We start from the raw sequence: 25411 nt of genomic DNA, 5'->3' as shown, positions 1-25411 counted from the left end.
CAAACTAAATAAGCACCACCACTTATCTCAGAATCAACAAACTTATATTTATCCACTTATGATCCCAAAGACACTTAAGTGGAAATAACATTGCATAAAATGTACAAGATTTCAACCAATCAATAAATAGAATACTCTCCCTTAAGTATGGCCAAACAATTGATTCACTTACTTGCCAACTACTAACACATTATATTACTTGGATATGGGAGTGACTTATCTTGGTACACATCTATTCATTCAAAGAAGGAGTGATAGAAGAAGAAAGTGAGAGTATTGCAACATCACAACTAGTGACAAGAAGATTCCATCACTTGCTAAGGTGATCCATTTACTAATTTCATAAAGGAACATTAACTCCAGTTGTAGGGCCCGATAAGATTACTGAGACTTTGAAGATATAACGTCATGGTAGTGAATAGAAGCCATGTGCCACCATAACATTTACAAGGAAAGCCAAACCATCATAATAAAAACCCCTTGAATTAAAGGTCCTAGCATAAGAACTCACCATCTCGAAGGCATGCTGATGGAGAGAAAAGTCATACCCATTAACATTATTGATCATTAAGAAAGGTCGAGAAATGGTGGTCCAAGAGGTGTGATGTGTTGCAACCCAAACACCATGAACATGACATTGAAACACTTGAGAACATTATAGGAATTATGAAATCTTAAATCATGCAGCTCAAAAAGAAATAAGAAATGATAATTGATCGAGAAGAAAATAAAGTATCAGAATGACATACCTCTAAGCACCATACCTCTATATGGTCATAACATTATTTCCATTTGAATGGAATTTTTTATTAATAAGATGTCATTCCTAATTATTTTCCTTCTAATTATGCAATTCTTATTATGTTAAATTTAACATGAAAATATTTTATTGGGGTTTTAGGGTGTCACATAGTTGGTATTAGAGAAGGTCAGTCCATCCAGCCTTGTGTGTTATGAGTCTATTGTACCCTTGTGTACGACATGTGTGTTAACATTGTCACTACTGTATTCCCTTAAGCATTATTTTCTTTACTGTTTACAACCATTTTTTAGGTCTGGTTGTGTAGGAAGAAATGGTTGTTAGAAGTAATGATCGCGCAATGACTAAGCCCTCGAGGCAATGTCTCATGTTATGGCTCAAGATAATCAACCCTTGTAAGGAGCTCAGAATGGAAGAGTTGGTGAGTTTCGTGGGCTGGGAATATTTTAGAAAAATAGCCCACCTACATTCAAAGGAAGATATGTTCTGGAAGGTTCCCAGACTTGGATTCAAGAGATCGAGGAAATGTTTTGACTAAGGGCATGCACTGATGCCCAAAAGAAGATATTCGGGCCCCACATGTTCTTCGAAGAAGTTGGGTACTGGTGAGAAAATGTTTGCCAAAGATTGGAAGTTGTTGGTACTGGTATTACTTAGGAGAAATTCTAAAGAGAATTCTTGGAGAAATGTGTCTTGACAGATGTCTATAACCGTAAGGAGATTGAGTTCTTAAAGCTAAAGTAGGTTGATATAAATGTGGTGGACTATGCGGCCAAATTTGAAGAGATGGTTGGGTTTTGTCTTCAAATGATGTTAACGCTGATGGTTCCAAGTGTGTGAAGTTTGAAAGTAGTATGCGTCCTAAAATCAAACAGTTTGTTGGTTATTAGGAGATTCAATGTTTTTTAGTGATGATGAACAAGTGTAGGATTTATGATGAGGATAACAGAGCAAGGATCATTCACTACAAGAGTGTGATTTCTTAAAAAGATAAGAAATTCGGTGATCAAAATCGAGGGAAGTTGTATGTAATTCCAAATGTCCAAGGCAATCATATGTCTGCAACTAGGAGAGGCCAAGGTAATGGTAGTGGGAATGGAAATAGTGGGGGAGGTACTTCGACTTCTCAGAGTTGTAGAAAATGTGGAAAGTGAGTCATTGTACTTATAAGTGCAAAAATGTAGCCCGCTATGTTTCAATTGTGATGAGCAAGGTCACATAAGCACCTAAAATCAGAAATCGAAGAAGGAGCCGAGTATAGGTCAACATTCTCATGCCAATGGGAGATTCTTTGCTCTTAATGGTATTAAAGCCTCAGGATCAGACAATCTAATTATTGTCAGTAATTAAGGTCACTATTAAGAACATGTATGTTCTACCGAGAATTGATAACCTTTATGGATCATCTAGTAGGAGCATGTGTGTTTAGTAAGATAGATATGAGATCAGGATACCATCATATTTGAGCATAAGATTGCATTTAAAACCTGATATGGTCATTACGAGTATTCGGTTATGTTGTTCGATGTGACAAATTCACCAGGAGTTTTCGTGGAATATATGAACAGGATTTTTAATTCTTAATTGGATCAGTTGTCATGGTGTTTATACATGACATCTTAGTATGTCCTTAGCCTAAAGAGCACGCAAAACATCTGAGAATCATGTTGTAAACCTTGAGGGACAAGAAGTTGTATGCTAAGTTGTCAAAGTGCGATTTTTGGTTGAAAGAAGTTAGTTTCCTTGGACATGTAATTTCTAATGGTGGAATAACAATAGGTTTGTCTAAGGTAAATGCTATATTGTGATGGGAGATGCCTGAGTTGGTAATCAATATTAGAAGTTTTCTAGTTTTGGCTGATGTTTATATACGGTTCATATGAGGTTTCTCAAATTTAGTAATGCCTTTAACCTGTTGACCCACAAAGGACAAGCTTATGTGTGAGATGTATAGTGCGAAGAAAGTTTTCAAGAGCTTAATAAGAGATTGATATCAGCTTCAGTCTTAATGCTACCAAGTCTAAGCTAATCATATATGGTGTATTATGATACATCTACGTTGGATATAGTTAGTGTGCTTATGCAAAAATGTCAAGTTGTGGCTTATGCTTCTAGACAATTCAAGACTCGTGAATGGAATTACCCTACCCATGATTTAGAATTAACGTCAGTAGTTTTTGTGCTTAAGATTTTGAGGCATTATCTATAAGGATCAGGATTTGAATTTTTCAACAATCATAAGAGTTTAAAGTACTTATTTGATTGAAAGAATTAAACTTGAGGCATAAAAGCTTACTAGAATTTTTGAAAGATTACGATTTCGGGTCGATTTATCATCCGAGTAATGCTAATGTAGTAGTTGATGCATTGAGTAGAAAGGTGTTACGCATGTTAGCGTTAATGGTCAAGGAGATGGATTGATTGAGCATTTTAGGGATCTAAGTTTGGTATGTGAACTAACGCCGAAAAGTGTGAATTTGGATATGTTGAAAATAACTAACAATGTGCTAGAAGAAATTAGAGCATGTCAGAAGTTAGATTTGCATTTGTTAGACCAATTGGTACTAATCAATCAAGGGAAAGGAATGGATTTCAAAGTGAATGGTGATGAGATTATGAGATTTTGAGTTAGAGTTGTGTGTCGAATATATCATAACTTAAGAAGATGACTCTGAAGAATGTCATATAAGTGGTTTGAATATTCGTCTGGGAGCTAAAAAATGTATCAAGACCTTATGAAGATATTTTGGTGGCCAGGTATTAAGAAATAAGTGGTTGGGTTTGTGTATTCATGTTTTGATACAAGAATCAAGGCGGAGATCTAGTGAAACGGAGTTCTAACGCAGTAGAGTGAACTTCTGGTACAACGGAACATGGACACACTTGCAAGGTTAGAGCTCCAACACCCAAGTCAATAAATGAGTGGAAAAATAGTTTAAGTGTGTGAATGAGAGAATGTCTGAAATGAAGCGTGTTGAGCTTTATATGGTGAACGCCTTACACTGAGGACCATACGATCATATCTGACGGTGGGCGATAGCCCAAGGTCTAACAGGGGCAAACCTAAGTGCAATTGAGGGGGTTCAATTGCACCCATGGACTTTCTTAAATCGCACTAATATTATCATTATATCCAACTTTGAACCCCCTCAAGATTAAACTTTACACCCTTAATTTAAAATATGCACCTCTTTATTTTAGTTTAGACAAATCATAACCTATAATATTTTTTTAGACCTTCTCGTGGCTGGATTTTTTTTATCCCTGACGGTTGATAAAAAAAATTATTATATATGTAACATGATCTTATAATTTTAAACATATATATATATAGAGAGAGAGATAATATAAATGAGGATAATATAAACAATAAAACACAAAGACCTCATGGAAATCTAAAGCAGCGGAATAGCCCAAATAAATAATATGTAGATCACGTACGTCAAATTCCTATCAACTTTATGAATTCTTTTGATTCCTGGACCCGGATGTTTCCAAAATGACTACGATTATTGCCAAACATAACCATGCAATATGCATGGCAATGCAAAAATACTTATACCCTAAATCATGTTTTTGGATTAAGTTAGTGTAGACCGTTTGTAGTGGATATTCTTGTCTTAGACCAATATTATTTTTTATCATGTTGTATAGGTATGGCTAAACATGATAGGGTAAAACTTAACTGATAAATATTGATAGAGCAATGATACATATATATTTACTTATATTCTTGCGACACCTGTCAATTGTAGATAAAAATTGTAAATAATTCAATCAAGTAGATAATCAATTCAATTCACACGTAAAATCGTGATTAATTCAATAATATTCATTAATCATATTTTTTTAATATAAATTGAATTAATTATCTGTTCAACTTAAATAATATAAAAAAATTTTATGTGCACATCAAATATTTTTAAATTAATATTAATAAGTTTAACATGGTCAAAATAATTTCGTTGGAAGTCAAAATTAAGAATAATTTATATATAATATTTGTATTGTTCAACTCAATAAAACATTTTTTTAAAAGGACAAAGTTGTAAAGATTCTCACACCAAAACAAACAATATCTTGTAATCGCAGTAGCATGACTTGAGATCGACTAAAAAAATTGACACCGTTTATCTTAGCCTTGACCAGGGACAATTGTTCCATGCCGACTAAAATAATCACTCATTCTTTAAAAATCAAAATTAAAAATAGTTTTTATACGATACTCATATTCCTCGGTACAAATTAGTTTGATTGTTATATTTTTAAACCCTTGAAGTGAGGCCAATTATTTTGCTTTTTTTAAAAACAGAATAAAATAAAAAATTAGTCACAATGTATTGTATCAATGGCATATGTAACCATGTTATTATGCCGATTGGTTTTATCACTAAGTAACAACAACAACAAAACACACATTTCAACTTTATTATGCCTATATAAACACTTGCATACCAACACATATGCCACACAGCCAAAACAACTCTTCCACAATAATATTATTCTCATTGAATAATCAACAAAAAAATCATCACCATGGTAGAGATTGATCCAGATTTCATTCAAGCACCAGAACACAGACCAAAGCTTAATGTCATAGAAGCTGAAAACATTCCAGTAATAGACCTATCACCTATACTAGACGATAATACTGAGAAAGACCCTTTGGTTTTTGATGAGCTTGTGAGGAAAATAGGAAGTGCATGCAAGGAATGGGGATTTTTCCAAGTGATCAATCATGGAGCTCCTATTGAAAGTAGGGAGAAAATTATATCTGTTGGGAAGAAATTCTTTGCTCAAAAACTGGAGGAGAAGAAGAAAGTTAGAAGAGATATTGTGAATGTTATGGGATATTATGAATCTGAGCTTACTAAGAATGTTAGAGACTGGAAAGAAGTGTTTGATTATACTTTTCAGGAACCTACTTTGATTCCAGCTTCAATTGATCCTGATGATAAAGAAATTACTCATTGGAATAATCAGTGGCCAGAGTATCCACCAGAGATGAGGTAGCTTCACTATTTTCTCTTATTTTATTTTTCTTAAAGTTCAAAAAAAAAGTAATATAGTTAAAAATGGTTTTAGCTATAATATAATTTTGAGTTCTCTCAAATAATTGGAAATTCATTCACTTTATTATATAGTTATTTGGTACCATTGATCTATAAACTAATAATCAAATGAATTATTATTTAATTAAGATCTATATAATATCATATTAGGCTAGTAAAATATGGATTAGTTAGACTTTTCAAGCGTTGGTTTGGTTTAATAAAAATATATCAAAGGTTTAGATCAGACTCGCCATCTTTAATATTAGAGGTTAAAATAGACTGAATCAAGTTTTTTTTTTTTTTTTTTTGACAAAAGACTGAATCAAGTTAGATTTTATCAAGTGTAAATCTAATTTATTAAGAAATTTAAGGCTTAGAGTCTGATTTGGAGTATGTTAAAAGGCTTATTTTTATATTTTAGTATGACTTTTTTTAAGATTTGATTAGTCTATTAGCCTGTTTAAAGTCAAATTCATTTGAACATAGGTTAATATATATTTTTTATATAATATTTAAATAAATTGATAAATTAAAAGAACAATAAGATTAAATATTTATTTGTATTGATTTATCTAAATTTATTAAGGAGCATAAGATTTGTAAAAATATATATTTTGGAGAATTTATAAAAACAACTTATAATATTGTTATAAGGTTATTTTAACTTATTTTCATAAGATTTTTTAAAAAGATATTTAGTTAAAAGAAGTTAGATTAGAGGTCATAAAAAATTTTAAGTCTATCAAATTGTAAATAAATATGAATAAATTTATTATTATAATATTATATTTTGTATTTTAAATTAAAATATAAAAATAAATCTTAATTCTAATTTATAATATAATAATTAAATATATAAAAAATTGGATGGATGAAATAGATCAAGTTGTATACACTAGTTAAGTTAAATGTCTAACTTGTTAGTTCCGAGTTTTTGAGAATGACATTTATTTATATAAATTAATTAATATAGGTAAACTGTTGATATTTAGTTTTTATTGTTGTATCCCTATTCTTTTATCAGTTTAACAAATCTTATAATATGATATGGAAAAAAAATGTGCTTTTTGATGATTTATCATCATCTTTCGGTATTTTTATATAGGTAAATTTTTGGCTACCTCTTATAAAATTGGAGATAATTTACTCCAAATAACAGTACATCAATAAAATCTTAAAACATAAAGTAAAATTTTAAAATCATATAAAGTATTATATATATATTATTATCATTAAAAATAATTTAATTAAATGTTAGTTGGTCCAGTGGTGATATGGACGTGGTCTTTCCTAAGAAAAATTACTCAATCCAATGGTAATTTCTATGAGTTTAGCAAAAAATCTTTGCTATATTTAAGTTAGGTTTTATTTGACGAGTAATTTTATTTCCTTAGACTTGTTTTAGCCTCCTTTTGTAATCATGTTTTGAACTTTTGTCCTTTTTCAATACAACTTGATTAAAAAAACACTAGATTTGATAGGGAGGAGGATTACCACAACTACGATTGAGAGAAGGCTAAAACCATTTGATGTCATAAGTGACCCTAAAAATAAATTAGTGAGACCGAATACTGGTGGTGAAAAAAGAAAAAAAAACTTTCCCTTTTTAAAATGTAAACATATGGCATAATACGTTATTGCTCATATCTATTCTCGCATCTATATCTAACATTAAAATACAAGATTATGATTGATTAATTTATATATGTTTTACAGAGAGACATTCCAAGAATATGCTCAACACATGAAGAAACTATCAATCAAGATAATGGAACTTATCGCTCTGAGCTTAGGATTGCCCCGAGAAAGATTTAACGATTTCTTCAAAGATGAGACAAGTTGGATAAGACTCAACTACTATCCACCTTGTCCTAATCCTGACATTGTTCTAGGATGTGGTGGCCACAAAGATACTGGTGCTTTAACTGTCCTTGCTGAAGATGAAGTTAGCGGACTTGAAGTCAGGGTAAAATCCGATGGTGATTGGGTTCTCGTTAAGCCTTTGCCTAATGCTTATATTATCAATGTTGGAGACTTAGTTCAGGTATTAAGAACCACATCTGACAATTTTGACCATGTTCGTATATAGTTTATGAACCCTAATAAAAAAACTTACTTTTATATTTGTTCAGGTTTGGACCAATGATGCATACGAGAGTATTGAACACAGAGTGATGTTGAACACTGAGAAAGCGAGGCTTTCATATCCATTCTTTCTGTTTCCATCACACTACACCATTGTGGAGCCTTTGAAAGAGCTCATAAGTGAGGAAAACCCTCCAAAATATAGACCTTACAATTGGGGAAAGTTTTTAGCTGCTAGAAAGCGTGGCAATTTCATGAAACAGGATGTTGTGAACATCCATACTGGTCAATTCAAGATTACTTATTAGATACAACATTTTGCTATAATCATGTCATCAAGAAAGTATTGTATTTGGAAAAGGAGCCATGGATTAATAATGTGTTATATATGCTTTATGGAGCTAGGTGTGTATGAATAAGGCTCTGCATGAACAATTGGTACTTGAATGTATTAGCTTAAATAAGGAGCCATTGATGGCTCATAAAGTACTTCAATTTCCAAGTTTTTAATGTTCGGTTTGTTTTGTGTTATTTTAATAAATAAATATTGTATGACACTATTTTAAATATTTGTGGATTTTAAATTTCTCAATGTTTTTTATATTCAATAACATATTCTATGTAGTAATAGCATGATGATGATAATTATTGTAGATCATTCGGATGTTAATTTGCTTCGCTGAAGAGAGATCTTCGTGAGGATTATCTTCTTTTCTCAATTCTCTTTGTCTCTTCCTCATCTCCCATATTCTCATCACATCATCACAATAATCAATCTCATTTATTTATTTATTGTACTTATGATAATTACTCTTCAACTTTACTATACTTTAATTGAAAACCTATTTTTCATTCAATTAGTAAATTAGTGGTTATGTTGTCGTAACTACAAGTACTTTTACTCTTTTTTTGGTGCAAGATGTGTTTTTATTTTTTAAAAAAGAAAGATGAAAAATATATATATATTTTATAAAAATAATAACGAAATACTAGTGTCATAATTTTGATCAAAAGTATAGAAGTTTTTTTAAGATTCGACCTTCGTGGATCTCCGGTTCCCTATGGGGATATATATGTAGGGGTGGGGATGGGGAAAATATTCCTCTGTGGTGGGGATCGGGGACGGGGTTGGAGAAAACATTGGATGGTATAACGGAGAGTGGAGAAGCATCTTCCTCACATTCTTTGCCTCGTTGACATCCCTACATTTATTTGTGATTGAATTTGTGTTATATAAATAGAATTAATTCTGGTCACATTGTAAAGGAAGATTTGAAGATAACAATACAATAATTCTTTTCTTATCTTCTTCTTTTATTCTCATTCGTGTTTAATTTTTTATTACAATATTTTTTATTAATTTTATAGCATGTTATCATAATCATACTCTACCGTAAGAGTGATAATATTGTTAGGAAAAACAAAACATAGAAAAAAAGGAACATCATAACAACACAAAGAGTTTAATGTAGAAACTCCTAAACCGGAAAAAAATCATGATCGTTGTCAAATGAAAACTAGGGAATAACATTGTATGAAAATTGTTACAACACTTAAACTATCCACAACTACCCTAAGGCTCCAATACACTCGCAATCTCTGTAAAGAAAATATTTAACTACCCCTCACAACACTCTAACATAAGCGTATAAGAGAAAATATAAAAAGTAAAAAAAAACATAAAGTGCTTTTGACTAGTACATCTTATAACAAAGAACTTGAATCTTTTATATAGCCTCAGAGTCCCCATTCACTTACAAAACTAAACTATGTGAGACTTCTTCAACATGTATATTTTCAACCAACCCCGACAAATCTCCACCTTGATTGAAAATAATACATTATATTTCATTGTCTTCATCGACAATCGTACTCCACCATAAAGAGTACAGTCATTTGAAGCTACGACACTCCAAGAATTTTCACATTGCCTCACTGACAATCATAATTTAAAAACCCATACTCCACCTAAAGAAGAGTATACTTCACTTGAAGTTAAACCACTTCAAGAATTTTCACATGTTGAAAACAAGTTTAAAACTTATGGTACAACTTTCATATTGGTAGGAAGCTCTTCAACCATTGACATAATCTTAAAACACACTTTACATTAATGCACACATGTTAATCTGCTAACAATAACTCGTCCATTTCCATGACAGCATAAATGTCTTGAGGACATACTTCACGATTTTCACAAAAGATCACCATCTCCCACAATGAAAGAGACATTGCACATATTTGATTTATAGTCATACTCTAGTGTTGTCTCATCTAGAAACTTATACTTTATATGTCCAATATTTTCACATTTTCAACACCTCAACTAGTTTTATTGTTTTTCTTCACATTAGGCCTTTCTTTAGCAACAAACACTGAGTTCGATGAAGTATTGTCTTCACCTTTCAATCTTCTTTTTTCAGAAATAATTTTACTAGCAACTTCTTCAAACTCAAATTTTTCTTCCCGTATATCAAAACAAGTTTAATATGCTCATAGGAAGATCAAAGAGACTATAGGAGTCTCAAAGCTTTATCTTCATCATCAATCTTGACTCCAATAGTTTCTAAGTCATAAACAATACCATTTAGAATACTTAGATGATCATATACTTTCGTCTATTCATTAATACACAAGCTATGAAACAACTCCTTCAACAACAAACGATTTAATATACCCTTTCCTTAATATATCCCTTCAATTTTCTCCCAAAGCTCTTAGACTAACGATGTACCAAGAATATACTTAGCCAAAGACATGAAGATTATACTCAATGCTCTCAAATCTAGATCCTCCCACTTCCCATTGTCCATGTTGAAATTTTTTCCTTTCACGCCTTGTATAATCCTAATTGTACTAAAACATCTTTGATTTGAATTTTTCACAAGCCAAAATTGATTCTTCCATCATATTTATCTAAGTCAATCTTCACCGCACTTAAAAAACTTGACATTACAGCCAAAACCTTTCCCGTAGAAAAACAAATTTCCCAACCCAGAGGATAAAATTTCTTTTCTGATATGGAATATCAGACGAAATTGCAACCACACATACTAAAAAATTTATACCCCACCAAACCAAGGCTCTGATATCAATTGTTGGGAAAAGAATAAAGCATAGAGAAAAATAGGAACACAATAACAAAACAAGAGTTTAACGTGGAAACTCCAAAACCATATAAAAAACCACGATTATTAACAAATGACAACCAGAGAATAAGACTATGTAAAAATTATTACAATACATCGACTACCTTTAACCACCCCAAGTCCCCAATACACCCACCCTTTCAAAAAAAATATTGAACTACCTCTCACAACATTCTAACACAAGAGTATAAGAGAAAATATAAAAAAAGAAAATACAAACTTGTTTTTTTTACTAGTACATCTTGTAATGAAGAACTTGAATCCTTTATATAACCTTAGACTCATTCTTCCTTTACAAAACTAAGCAAAGTGAGACTTCTTCAACATGTAAATTTTGAATAAAAAATATCGAGTTTCTGTCTAAAAATTTACAAATTCACCATTTGGAAGTTCATCCTCTAAGAATTTGTTTGTCTGAAGATCTCAATTAAGTTGCTAGAGGATAATTTCCTATAATGGGATTACAAGGTGGAAGATGTTATTCCTACTCATAAATTGCACAAATTTGTGGTAAATATGAAAATCCCTTTGACGTACAAAATGGAAGGTAATCTCCATAATTCTGCAAGCTCTGGTGGATACAAAACCTTAATTGTTCAAGATCAAGCATTCATCATATGGCTTCTCTCAACAATCTCTAAATTTGTGCTACATAGGGTTCTCGCATGCAAACACTCCTTTGAGGTTTAGGAAAAAGTTCACAAACACTTCAATGTGATTATGAAAGCTTATGTTCTTCATTTGCGTATGGAACTCAAGTCCACGAAAAATGGAATTATTAAGCAATTAAGTTTATGCTTTGAATCAAAGTAATCATTGATTCACTACTCTCTATTAGTGACCTTATCATTGAGCAAGATCAAATTGATGATATTCTTGAGGGGCTTACATAAGAATACAACCCTTTTGTATACAAATGTATGGTTGCATTGAGTTACCCCCTGATGTATGATGTTGAGGCGCTCCTTTATGTGCAAGAAGCTTAATTTAACAAATCAAGGAAAGAACTCTCGGTCTCCAATGTTTCTACAAATCTTGCTCATCATGAATCATGATTTAATCTTTGTGGTTATGTCTTTTGTGACCACATGCGAAATCATCATGTGAAGGTTGTGGTCGCTATAGAGCGAGCTTTCCTAACAATTTCTTATATAATAAAATTCCATATTTAGAAAATGATAAATTCAAAGTAGGTAATGTCCAAGGCCTAATCATTAAGTCCATTGGTCCCTCTCAATCTACCTCAAAGTATTAAAATCAAAACTAAATTTTTTAAAATCAACATAAGTTTTTAAAATCAAAACTAATAAACTTATCAGAGATCTGGCTACGGAGGGTTTGTTATACAAGGGGAAAGTTTTAAGCACCCCTCATATTCATGGTACTTGTAACACCCCAAACCTACCCGATAAATTATACGGAAATCAGAGTATAAATTCCAAACAAGTTCATTTGAGGTATCACATATTCGTCATTTCAAAAATAGTTACGGCTTATTTGCCTTCACATAGATACATAGCACAAAAATTTAAAACGATAATCAAATCATTACTAAAAATCACTTTGTTTAAATTCAATAATTAACTCGCAGCGGAATCAACAAACTTCATAAATATTCAATTCAAGTCGTAGCATATTGCACGGTAACTTTAAGTTACAATTTAAATCAAAACCATATAAAAATTCAGCAAAAGAATTAATAATTAAAAAAAATCGTTTTATCCCCTCGAGTGCTACGTATCAGAGCAGACACCAACTCGACTAACAGCAACTAAGGACTTCATAAAATCACTTCAAAACTTCCACCGCTATCTTGAGTACCTGTCTGTTTCCCACGGTAAGGGAAACATCATTCAGAAGGGGTGAGATATCAAAAAATATAAACAAAAGTATGATAATTAATATGTTAGAATTAAATCATACAAAATTATCACTTTACAACTTTCAGACGACAGCTATAACAATAATTTAAAACTGTACAGTTATAATAACAAAATCAACAACATAATAATAATAGTTATAACAACTATTTTTCATCTTCCAAACGGTACCTGTCACAACAAGTCATTAGCATAACAACTTATAATTACAACTTCACATTATCACAATTCACTTCACATCGTCATATTCAACAACAACTCAAGTCACATCACGTCACAATTAAATCACACTCATGCCACATATAATGAGACTCTGCAATTGCACATGCATGTGGTACCCAGAGCTTCAGCCTCCATCGCTAATTGCTAGTTAACAGAGGCATCAAGGCATAAGCCTTCGTCACTAATTTGCCAATCCAGGCCGTCACCAAAAATGCATATGTATATGAATGCAACAAACACACACAACAAACAACATCATTGTCACAAAGGCATAAGCCTATATCGTCGCTATACCAATAAATAGAGGTATACATCGTCAATGAAACATCCTGCAACTTCGCATAAAACAACAACAATTATCACCACAACAACAACTAATTTCATCGAATCAACACGACAGAATCACAACAAATAATCCATGGAAAAATTCATACACCTTAATCCCACATACAATCATCATATTCCTGGTTATATAATTCGAACCTCGCCCTTACCTTGGTAAATATGGACTCTTTCATCATAGCTCTAAGTTTTTCTCCAAAAGAAATCCTTTCTAACATCAATTGGAGACACACCTAAACACCAATTCGGGAATCAGCTTATCAGACAAACTTAAAACCCTCAAAATCAAAATCGCTCCGGTCAGAACTTACCTCTATGAGTTAGGAACGTTCTGTCCAAGTACCATAACGATCCAACGGTTGGATTGAGAGATATGTCCGACTTGCCAAGGTGACTCTATGTTGAAACTTGCTGCGAAAAGTAAGGCTTCCTCCATAATTTTCTTCTTCTCTCAAGTGCTCCTCCCTTTTTTCTCATCTCTTTTCTATTTTTCCTTTCTCCCCAAAAATAAGTTATGAGACTCCAACTCTAAAACCCTAATTTTCTCCTCTTACTATCTCTTTTCTCTTAATGGGCTTAACCCATAATCCATCTATTACGTTTCTACTACTAAGGCCCAATTAACTATATCTCTCATACAACTTAATTAACCCAAATAGCACAAACACACATACAATTAAATATTTCAAATAATTATTATATCACATAATAACTAAATAAATAAATAATTATTAAAAATACCAAATAGTATAATTACTAATATAATTAATAAAAATATTAATAAAATCGGGATGTTACAGTACTCCATGGGAACCTCTTTGTTTTTGTGTTATTATTTTTTGTTTATACATGCCCTTTTTGAAAATCCTATGTGAAAAACTTGTTTGAAATAGAGGGTGGGGATGGGAAGAGAAGTTTTTGAAAGTGAGCTCGATAAGATATCGCATCTTAGGCCTACATACCCCTTAGGTGCAATAGGGAAGTCAGAGCTTTTGTAGTTCCTCTTTTTAAAAAGGAAAAAAGGGGGCCAAAGTGGCCAAAATCTTTTTAGGTGTGAGCTTTAAAATACTCACGAGTTTTTTAAAAGAGGGTTAAGCTTTAAAATACTTAACAAGTTTAAAAAGGGGATTAGGCTTTAAAATACCTAATAAGTTTAAAAGGTTAAGCTTTAAAATACTTAACAAGACTAAAACAAATCAGAAAGACCAAGCTTTAAAATACAAGGTCAATGGGTTAGGAGAAGTTTCACCGAGAATAATTCTTCTCTTAACACCAAAGTTTCAAAACAAAAAGACCTGGCTTTAACAATACAAAGGTCAATGGACTAATAATAGTTTCACCGGGAATAATTCTACTCTTAGTACCAAGGTTTAAAAAAACAAAGGGGGTTTGGTTAAACTTTAACAATACAAAACCATAAACAAGTGAAAAGCTTTAAAATACTTAACACAAAAGTAAAAGAGATTAGAAAAGAGTTTGAGTACCTTTGACAATTTAGTCAATATCATTCCCATCCTTTTGGACAAAACAACAAACTCAAGCAATTAACAATAAACACCAAGGTTTAAAAAATTTGTTCTTTTTCGTAAGTGCATCTATGGAAGCATTTTAAACTAGTGTTTGTTGGAAAAAAACTACAAATAAATGCAGCTCAGGGATTGTTCCGTAGGTACATCTACAGAATGGTTTAGCGCCAGAATATTCTGTAGATGTACCTACGGGAGCATCTGATATAGTTTGAACCAGCATGATCACTCCCCTATTTTCACATTTCTTCTTCAACACTCACTCTCACCACCCTAAAAAATCTTACCTCATCAATATCATTTTCCACTCCAAAGCTCCAACGTTTTTGTGAAACAAATCAAAGGGAGCAAGAGAAGACTCAATTTCAGGTAAATAGTCATCTTTATCCATTGCATTGTCCATATTATGCATGAATTTTCTACAAAAAAAATTATGCTGCTTTCGAAGGTACATATACGGAACGTGTTGAAGATGAACACGTTCTGTAGGCGCATCTACGAAAGGTTTCTGTGTTGTTTATTTGCAGCAGACTTGTAATTTTGTGTTATTTTTATTACTGGTTACGAATAGGTATGGTGTACCCTAATAATATCTCAAGAAAATTAGTTCATTCAGTTGATGTTTCTCCGAATGTTGAAGGGGTAGTCGTAAAGACGGTAGATGTCGGCGGTGACTTTAATAATAAGCAAAAGTTTGATGATCGTGAAAGCATGCTCACATGGATTCGTAGGAATGCAACTGACCTTGGTTTTGGTGGGGTAATAGAAAGATCAGATAATGGTATGGCAAGAAAAAATGCTTTCGTAACAATGTTGTGTGAAAGAAGCAGGAAATACCATCCTCCTCTAAGGAAGTTTAAAAGAGATGACACATGTACTAGAAAATGTGAGTGTCCATTTAAAATTCGTGATTACATGGTGGCTAGCAAGAAGTGGAGATTTAGTGTTATTTGTGGTTTACATAACCATGACATGTGCGGAAAATTACAAGGACATCCTAGTGTATGTCGGCTCAAACCGGAAGAAAAGACATGTATTAATGACATGTCTTTGAATCTTGTCCAACCAAAAAATATACTTGCCACATTGAAACAGAAGGAACCCGATAACGTATCAAATATAAGGCAAGTGTATAACATCAAGTACCGCAATAATAAGGTTATTAGGGGAGATAGAAGTGAGATGCAACAATTGTTGAAGATGTTGGATGATAACAAATACGTGTCGCGGTACAGAACTTGCGACAATGGGGTTACGGTCCAAGATATTTTTTGGACTCATCCGGATTCGATAAAGTTGTTTAACACTTTCCTGACAGTGCTCCTTCTTAATTCTACCTACAAGACAAACAATTATCGACTTCTGTTATTTGAGATGGTAGGTGTTACATCTATCGATAAGACATACGTTGTTGGTTTTGCTTCTTTAGAGTGCGAAAAAGAGGATAATTTTAGGTGGGCATTAGAGTTATGTCGGTCACTTTTGAAGGAATAAGTCGAGATGCCCAAGACGATTATTACAGACCGCGATACCGCTTTGATGAATGCGGTGGCAAATGTATTTCCTTCTTCTAATGCAGTACTTTGTCGATATCACATAACATGTAATGTGAGAAGTAAGGTTAAACCTGCGGCCGAGACGAAACAAGTAGAGATCGAACATGGAAAATCGGTGAAGCCCAGTATGATTGTTGAACAAATAATGGATGCATGGACTCGTATTGCAAATTCTTCGACAAAAGAATTATACGCCGATTCCGTCTTTCAATTTTGGAAAGTGTGTGAAAAGTATCCGAATTTATCGAAATATGTTAAAAGCACCATTCTTGATAAGGTGGAGGAGAAGTTTGTGTGTGCGTGGACCGATAATTTCCGACACCTTGGGAATACAACCACCAATGGAGTTGAATCGGCACATGCTAGTTTGAAAAATTGGTTGGCTAATAGCAAGGGTGACTTGTGTCGAGATTGAGACACCGTAAATCTCATGATCAAAAACCAACATAATGATATACAAACCATATTTTGTCAGAGAATTACGGTGTTGGAACATCGATTTCGGGACAAAATTCTTTATTCTCAATTGATCGGCAATGTGTCTCAGGCCAGGTTAAACTATATTTTTCACGAGTCCAAACGAGGTGAAATTGTCCGTTTTTATAGTGTAAAGTGCGGTTGCACTATTACTAGAATGTATGGTCTCTCGTGTGCATGTGTTATTGCTAAAAAAGCGAGACTGAGTGAGCCAATAAGAATGGACGAAGTTACCCCTCATTGGAAAAGACTTAGTTTTGATGATGATGGCTGCGTCGAAGGAGAAATATTGAATATCTCCATTACTTCCTAATTGGAAGCGATACAAGAGAGGTTTTCGAAGACCGATGACAACATGAAACTCCACATCAAAGAACAATTGCGGAAGATTGGATATCCCGAAACAACCGACATGAAACCGTCGTCTCAACTGGTTAAGACAAAGGATGCTCCGAAGAAGTTGAAGCCTACACCGAATGACAACTCGACTACACGGTCTCCTTCTTATTGTGAGCATGTCGATAAACTTTTTCCCGACTCACCGACTCCTAAATCTCAAAAGTCTCAAAAAAGTTCAAACGAAGGAGCTCGCATAAACAAACTGCCTCCGGCACCTATTCCACTCAAAATTCTAATTATCAAAGAGATGTTTATTCCACCGAAAATTCTATTCATCAAAGAGATGTCGATTTTTAAGCACCCTTACATCGAGCGAATTGTAGATGTTGCGGGGGACGGGAATTACGGTTACCGAGCCGTCTCGGTGTTGCTTGGTAATGGAGAGGGTAGCCATACGGTTGTCCGTCCTTAAGTATTCCAAGAGTTGAAGACGCGTAAAGAATCATACACGCGGTTATATGGAGAGGAAGCTAAATTTGAAGTGGTTAACGAAGCTCTTATGCCTTGGATGGGCCCTTACGCACTGGTGTCAAAATGGATGAAATTCCCGGAAATGGGACATCTTATTGCATGCGCCTATGATATGGTGTGCATTAACTTGACGCATTATGGTTTTTCGGAAACCTTTTCCCCACTCCATGCAACACCGCCTAAAAATTCAAATGCTCGCATCATGTGTATTAGATGGCTTTCAAAAGCGAATCACTTTGTGTAAGTTTACTTGAAACCGAGATGTCTCATATCACCTACGTCACCGGAATGGGATCTTCATCATACCGAAGATGCCGAGACGTGGCCGAATCTTTTTGTTGATAAGATGCACGAATTCGAAAGATTGAACAACATCGAGAAGGAAGCGAATAAGAAAAAGTCAAAATTGGAACCATCAATAGATTTAGCCGGCGATAGTTCTTTTGATGTATTTTCTAGTTTCAAAGTGTAATATATGCACTCCTTAACATTGCAATATAATCATTTTTTGTCAAGTATTAGTTTATGTGCTTATGGGTTTTTCCTTCTACTGCTACTGCTGTATTATTCTATTCTATTAAAAAAATAGCAGGGAAAGTTTCTTAGATGTATCTACGGAAGACTCTAATTTTGAAAATTATGGGTTTTTTCTATAGGTACACCTACGAAAGCAAAATATCTAAGATACTTCCGTGGATATATTTACGAAACGTTCTGTGATAAAGAATGTGTGGTCCATATTCACCAAAATTTTCTATAAAGTTAGAGTTTCTAGTGTTGTATTACACACAAACACAAAAAATTCTCAAGAGAATTAGTTCATGGCATCTCCTAGGCCATCATCATGGCAGCGGTCATCATCCAAGCGACCCGCTCCTGAACAAATTATTTTCAAAAGGGACGGGCATGTTGTTTTTTCTCCTCTCAAACCCCCGATCCAGATGAAATTTTGGCACATCCATTCTTTGGACCAACTATAAAGGGCTCTGATGTCTTGGTTAGAGGGGGGTACAAACCTGACGAAGTCATCAGAATGATTCAAAGGCTTAGAACAAAGACCTCACTTGAGACCGGAGAAACGAAACGTTGGTGGGATGAAGTGAAAAACGACATTTATGTCATTCAAATGATGCATGGATCAGATGAAATTGTTTTGACTGTTGTAATTTCTTAGATGTAGTATTTAATTTTTTGTTTGAAATTTTGATGTAATGCCGATTTTAATCAATGAATGTTTCTTTTTTCGTTGTTTTTCTGGTTTCTTGATTTTGGATTTATTCCGCAGGTGTACCTACGGAGCGTTTCGTATGTGCATCTACGGAATATTTTCACGCAAATATATCTACAAAAGCAGAGAGCAATTTTGTCAATTCAGAGGTGCGTGAGAGATCCAAAAAAATCTAGTAAGAAATTCTCAAAATAAAAAATAATTAAACCTTCATTTAAAACTTTTTTTAAAAAAAGAAAAAAGTATTTAGGGTTGAGATTTTAAGTTTAAAAATTGATACTAATAACTAAAAAAAAAACAAGTTCTGTTAACAACATTGGAATCCTTCTGTCTCTGTCTTTGTTCGTGTCTCTGTCTCTCAAGATGAGTGCCACTGCTTTCAGCTCCATTTTCTTTAACAGAGCTCACTCTTCCAACAAGGTAATCAATTTAGTTTCATTTTTATTTTAAAAATGCGATCTTTGCTGCAAAATCGTTCATTCATTATTGCATGTTTTGTTGATTTCTTATTGTTCTGGCTACTTGTTTATACAATTTCATTTTGATTCTATCAAAGTTCTTATCTTTTCATCCTTAGTAAAATTCCCAATGTTGTTGTTGTTGTTGTTGGTATTCAGGATTTGATAAAGCAACAGAATGTGAAGTTGCGTAGTAAGTGTTCGATCAAATGTGGTATAGCAACTTCTCAAAAGAATCTGCGTGTTGGTGTTCTTGGAGCAAGTGGCTACACTGGTTCTGAGGTAACCTACATATTGTATTGTATGGATCTACAGCTTGTCAATTGAGGGCAGCTTCCTCTGCCTATGAACCACCTAATTCACCGAACACGGCACTGGTACATAGACACTAGTGATAATTTAAGAACCACACGACATGCAGAGTTGTAGACACCATCGATAGTTTAAGGAAATACAAGTGATTGAATATAACTACACGTGCCAGTGTTATGCAAGTGTTGGCATCTTCGATGAAGTATCAACCTAGGCTGCACTGATTTTATTTTTTACTTTTTATTCTACTTATTTTATCTTTTCAAATTTGTCCCTACTTAATGTCTTGCCCCATGAAAGGAGTTTCTCTCCTATAAATTTTGTGGAGAATCAAATGTACAACCATATAGTGTTGAATGATTGTTTGGTCACATGCATTGAGAGAGATGTTTTTGATAGAGTTGAACTTGAAAATGAAAACATACCTACAGCAGCATCAAAATATGAAGAAGCTTATAGAGCGGTTATAATTTGTAGATGTTAACCCATCTTCAATTTTTTGTTTAATGGTAATGATGTTATTTTTTTTATCACTTATGCATTGATGTATAAATATTTAAACATAATGCTCTTGATAGTGGTGTACACAGAAGTTAGAACACAGTAGAATGTGGGGTTTGGCTCGGTTTTCCCTTTATAATAGAACAAAAATGTACCTATCTTATGTCTTTTATGTTTAAAATACATGAAACGCAGGGCAAATTCATATGTTACAATGGTGTTTTGTTATTAATGTAACGAAATCCCACCTAACTGCAAAAGGGTTTGGTTGTTGTATAGTAAAAAACATGCATGCTGTTTCTTTCCATTCTAACCCTTTAAACCAAATGCTACCTTAAGGTGTACTTGGAATAGTATGTGGAAAGATTGAAAAATGATGCGAGTAAAACTGATTTTCTACTGACAATTTGGCTCCGTATGATTCTAGAGTTATGATTTAAATTTGTCCATTGCATTTTTGTTACAACTTACGTGTAAACTGTAATGTGCCTTAAATTCCAATTATTATACACTACCACTCTACATGTAGTGTACTCAAGCTGTGAAGTCATTCATTTTTGTTTTAGTATCAGTTTAAATTCGGTGTAACTTTGTTAAGAAGTTGTTATTATTTTTTCTTAGATTCTTCGGCTTTTGGCAAATCATCCACACTTTGGGGTTGCACTGATGACCGCTGATAGGAAAGCTGGACAGACAATCTCATCTGTATTCCCTCATCTGGGCACACAAGTATGGGTGGTTTAATTTCAAACTTTTAATCATCTTTTTCTTCTGCTATCTTCATGTCCTAATTATGATATGTTGATGCTTTGTTGCATAGATTACAAATTTTGACTTCTTTGCAGAACTTGCCAGATTTGATTGCAATAAAGGATGCAGATTTTTCTGATGTAGATGCTGTATTCTGTTGTTTACCTCATGGAACTACGCAGGTTCATTCTTATGTCTTTTGTGTTTCATAATTCCATGATTTGACCAAGTGAGCAGATGAGTAAGCTTACCTTTCTTAGAAGAAAAGATATGCTGCAAGAGATAGAGTGTAAATTTAATGCTTAAAAATATTCCTTAGTTTTCTTTCTTTCTTCCAGGAAATAATTAAAGGCCTTCCGAAGCACTTGAAGATTGTTGATCTTTCTGCAGTAAGCTTTGAATAACTGCTGTCTCTTTGTTTTTATTCAAAGATTGTTTTCATTATAATTAAAGGAAAGTTTTCTTCATATCAGAATTGTAAACATGTATTTTGTAGGATTTTCGTCTAAGAGATGTATCTGAGTATGAAGAGTGGTATGGTCAGCCACACAGGGCACCAGATTTGCAGGTTGTACTTGTCCTCTTCTACTACAAAAGAGTCTCGTTTATCTAGGTTAACTTTTAGTTTTCTTCATCAACAAAGCACATTGTCAATAGGATTTTCATTTGTTTTTTAGGCTATGTTTTGATAAACAGTGTAGTTAACAATTTATAGCATAAGCCCTTTTATATAAGACATAAGTTATTACTATTACAAATATAAACTAAACTCAAACCGTTTTCATATAAACCATATTCTATCATCAAGAGTTTGTGAAAATAAGCTGAAAACAACTTATGAACTCTCCAAAACAGTCTCATAAGTGCATATGTGAGTAGATAAGCTCAAATAAGTAAATCCAAACAGATCCTTAATTCATCGAAGCTTACTTAGAAAACCACTGAACCTCGTTTAAGCTCTAAGGTATATATTTGATGAAACAAGACCCCTTCACTTTTTGAATTTGATCTGGTTATTTTGGTTTTTGTTCACACATATGAAGTGAATTGTGAAACACAAGTTGATTTTTTCTTTTTTAATTCTCTAATGAAAAAAACAAAACTCAAATGTGATTTCCTTAAAACCCAGCTATCTTTTTGTTTTTCCACATTCCTCATGCTGAGTTTATCTATTTACTTTTCAGAAAGAAGCTATCTATGGATTAACAGAAATTTTAAGGGAGGAAATAAAGAATGCACGCCTAGTTGCTAATCCTGGTTGTTATCCAACTTCCATTCAACTTCCTCTTGTTCCACTGATAAAGGTTGGCATACTTGTTTCTTTTTATAAACCTCACACATTTAGAATAAGTGAAATTTCATTTCTTTATAAATTTTGGTAGCAGATTTTGATGCAAAAAAAAAAAAACAGTATACAATTATGATGTCTTCCAATAGTTCTTTGACAGTGACTTCTATCTACTTGTCTTTGCATTGTGGCTTGACTTTAGAGTTCAATGTATTACTTGATGTAGGAGATGCATTAATAGAGACCAATGGAATCGTAACCGAAATTAGAGATATTAGAGGAAAAGAGATGGTAAAATCAATCGCAATTTAAACAAATAATACTTTATTGATATTAGAACGATAATAGTAGTAGAGAATTTCTCTAACTACTCCCAGAGCCAAGCTCCGATACAACAGAGAGAAATTCTACTTTGACTCTATCAGAAAACTATTATGTCATATTCTCTACTCTTGTATAATACTAAAGAGACCTGATTGAATCATATCTTTATTAAGATATTATTCATAAAATCTTTACTATAAATCACTTAATATAATATTCCTATAACTAAGGAGATTTTATTGAATCATATCTTTATTAAGAAGATATTATTCAAAATCTTTATTACAAATTAGTAATAAAATATTCTTATTTCTTAGACATCCTACGATTACTAAAAACACCTCACTAGTAACTTAGTCACTACTAGTCTCTTTGAATTAATCTTCTCTTCTCGGGTGCTATCATGCATCTTGCTGATATCCAGGGAGATTGAAAGATGATATTTTTGTCTTTCAGTGATGATTTTGATTCAATTAAGTAGGTTGTAATGTAATTATTTATTGAAATAGAGGTCCTAAAGAGAGGTGTAGTATTTATGCATTAAATGGACTGGGAAAGACTTATTTAATCTGATGGCTCAGAAAGGAAGAGCTATGCATTTGTGCATTCAAAGTTGGATGTGCACCTATTCTACACTTGTTTATCAAATCTGTCAACCTTTTACACATGGAAGCATTGTCTAGGAATTAGACTTAGATATATGATTCCTATTTCGAGAAAGAGTTTTATGTAGTTATTAATTTTATGATGCTTGAGGTCTTTTATTATACCCCCTTTGTTTTATGTTTCTCCTATCTAAGTTTTCTTGGTCTTGCAGGCTAATCTTATTCAGACTAGTAATATTATTGTTGATGCTAAGTCAGGTGTTAGTGGAGCAGGTTAGACATTGGATTCACATCTTTTGTATTTTATTACAAGTATATCACAACATTCTCAGAACAAGCATATAGTTTAATTGTTGTTTTATTACTTGATTCTCATTGCAGGGCGAAGCGCGAAAGAAAATTTATTGTTTACTGAAGTAACCGAGGGAATGAACTCTTATGGTGTTACTCGGCATCGCCATGGTAAGTTTAGTTTGCTTGGTATAACCGGATTTATGCCGTTCAAGTATTACAGACTCCTGCCCAACTAATCACTGAGTGGATAACTTTTTTCAAAATTGTTTATTGCTAAATTGTTGTCTTAGTTATTATTATATATCTTGTTAGTGATTCTCAAATAGATAAAATCATCTTATTTGGACTACAGCTCCAGAAATCGAACAGGGACTCGCAGATGCTGCCGGTTCAAAAGTAACCATTAGTTTTACCCCACACCTGATACCAATGGTAAGAGTAGCTCTATGAGCTCTATCTTTCGTAATCTTTTATTCATTGATCTTTTATTCACGTAAACTGACAAATGTTTCTCTTCTCCCTTTTTCAGAGCCGTGGTATGCAATCAACTATTTATGTGGAAATGGCTCCAGGAGTAAAAACTGAGGACTTGTACCAACACCTGAAACAATCATATCAGGTTTATCCTTTTATTTCACTACTTTTTATCTCAATGTGATGAAGAATTTGACTGTTTTTCCCTTTCTTACTTTTCTGTTATTTATTTTTTTGGTGATTTCAGGATGAAGAATTTGTTGTACTGTTGGAAAACGGTGTCATTCCTCGAACTCATAGTGTTAAAGGATCAAATTATTGTTTAATCAATGTTTTCCCCGACAGAATTCCTGGAAGAGCAATCATTATATCTGTGGTATGTTATACGGGGAAGTAATTGGGTTACTTTATTATACTATGTTTAGATTGATATGTTCGGTTACTTGAATTCTAAGTATGTTGATATGCTGTTGCAGATTGATAACGTAGTGAAGGGAGCTTCTGGTCAAGCCTTACAAAATCTTAACTTGATAATGGGATTTCCAGAAAATTTGGGGCTCAATTACCTGCCTCTGTTTCCTTAAGAGTTAGTAATCATCTTATCCAACACGAGTGAGCCTGAGATGTTTTGATTTTCCCCAATTTTTCTCTGGCATTCATTCTTCTGTGTAAACTTATAAATGGTTCTTTTCATCTGTTGGTTCTATTGGCATTTGTGGCGAACGGTGGTGCAGACTCAATGTCTCGGCTAGAGGTCTTATATTATAGCTGCTACTTAATAATGAATAGTCTAGTTGAAACATTTTAAAATTATGAATTTTCATTTACAAGGCCGCAGCCATGTATCTGGTGATCATGCACCAGCTTGATTGTTTTCAAATTAGTTTATTAGGAGGCACTTGAACGATGATGCTTATAGCCCTGTTGGGTTTGCTAAGAGGTTAGGTTCTAAAATCTGGTTGGGGAATGCCCCTCATTTTGCTGCTCCATTTTGTTGTAATGTTCCTGTTTTAGTTCAATAATGTCTGTTTGCTCAATAAACCTGCAAGGCTTGCCTTTGCTAATGTTGTGTTCATGTCGATATCATCATGTGGAATGAAAATTCAATAAATTCAACTTTACCTTTAATTTTTTTTCCAATCGGCTCGATAGGATTATGCATACTTTAATTTGGAAGCGAACTAATGACAGATACACGATGGAGTGAGATTTCAAAATTGATGAACCATGGTGATCTTGGGTGTTTTGATAGATAG

The 25411-nt window shown here is 33.3% G+C and overlaps 3 protein-coding genes across 3 annotated transcripts; all 3 read left to right on the top strand.

Annotated features, from left to right (window-relative positions):
* The first annotated feature begins 5212 nt into the window (after nt 1-5212).
* On the top strand, nt 5213-8468 carry LOC131595681 (flavonol synthase/flavanone 3-hydroxylase-like). Its single transcript, XM_058868114.1, has 3 exons — nt 5213-5769; nt 7531-7858; nt 7947-8468. The coding sequence occupies exons 1-3, from the start codon at nt 5297-5299 to the stop codon at nt 8205-8207; spliced, it is 1062 nt and encodes a 353-aa protein (XP_058724097.1). The 5' UTR covers nt 5213-5296; the 3' UTR covers nt 8208-8468.
* A 7123-nt stretch (nt 8469-15591) lies between these two features.
* LOC131598172 (protein FAR1-RELATED SEQUENCE 5-like) lies at nt 15592-16512 on the top strand. Its single transcript, XM_058870798.1, has one exon. The coding sequence runs from the start codon at nt 15592-15594 to the stop codon at nt 16510-16512; it is 921 nt and encodes a 306-aa protein (XP_058726781.1).
* A 2933-nt stretch (nt 16513-19445) lies between these two features.
* Nucleotides 19446-25283, top strand: LOC131595680 (probable N-acetyl-gamma-glutamyl-phosphate reductase, chloroplastic). The gene is made up of 13 exons (XM_058868113.1): nt 19446-19569; nt 19767-19889; nt 21042-21149; nt 21266-21352; nt 21509-21559; nt 21667-21738; nt 22355-22474; nt 23600-23660; nt 23769-23849; nt 24034-24113; nt 24211-24300; nt 24403-24531; nt 24632-25283. Exons 1-13 carry the CDS (start codon nt 19513-19515, stop codon nt 24737-24739), a joined length of 1167 nt encoding a protein of 388 aa, XP_058724096.1. The 5' UTR covers nt 19446-19512; the 3' UTR covers nt 24740-25283.
* Nucleotides 25284-25411: the final 128 nt, after the last annotated feature.

This window comes from Vicia villosa, linkage group LG4, assembly GCF_029867415.1.
Source record: "Vicia villosa cultivar HV-30 ecotype Madison, WI linkage group LG4, Vvil1.0, whole genome shotgun sequence".
NCBI lineage: Eukaryota > Viridiplantae > Streptophyta > Magnoliopsida > Fabales > Fabaceae > Vicia > Vicia villosa.
The sequence above is the reverse complement of the archived record's forward strand: the minus strand, read 5'-3'. Positions and strand labels throughout refer to the sequence as shown.

What these genes read in the sequence shown, in the direction of transcription:
- LOC131595680 (XM_058868113.1), top strand. Translation starts at nt 19,513, where the DNA reads ATGAGTGCCACTGCTTTCAGCTCCATTTTCTTTAACAGAGCTCACTCT. An exon ending in CTCTTGTTCCACTGATAAAG is followed by an intron (nt 22,475 to 23,599) that starts GTTGGCATACTT and finishes TTGGTCTTGCAG; the next exon opens with GCTAATCTTATTCAGACTAG. An exon ending in ACCTGAAACAATCATATCAG is followed by an intron (nt 24,301 to 24,402) that starts GTTTATCCTTTT and finishes TGGTGATTTCAG; the next exon opens with GATGAAGAATTTGTTGTACT.
- LOC131598172 (XM_058870798.1), top strand. Translation starts at nt 15,592, where the DNA reads ATGGTGTACCCTAATAATATCTCAAGAAAATTAGTTCATTCAGTTGAT.
- LOC131595681 (XM_058868114.1), top strand. Translation starts at nt 5,297, where the DNA reads ATGGTAGAGATTGATCCAGATTTCATTCAAGCACCAGAACACAGACCA. An exon ending in GAGTATCCACCAGAGATGAG is followed by an intron (nt 5,770 to 7,530) that starts GTAGCTTCACTA and finishes TATGTTTTACAG; the next exon opens with AGAGACATTCCAAGAATATG. An exon ending in ATGTTGGAGACTTAGTTCAG is followed by an intron (nt 7,859 to 7,946) that starts GTATTAAGAACC and finishes ATATTTGTTCAG; the next exon opens with GTTTGGACCAATGATGCATA.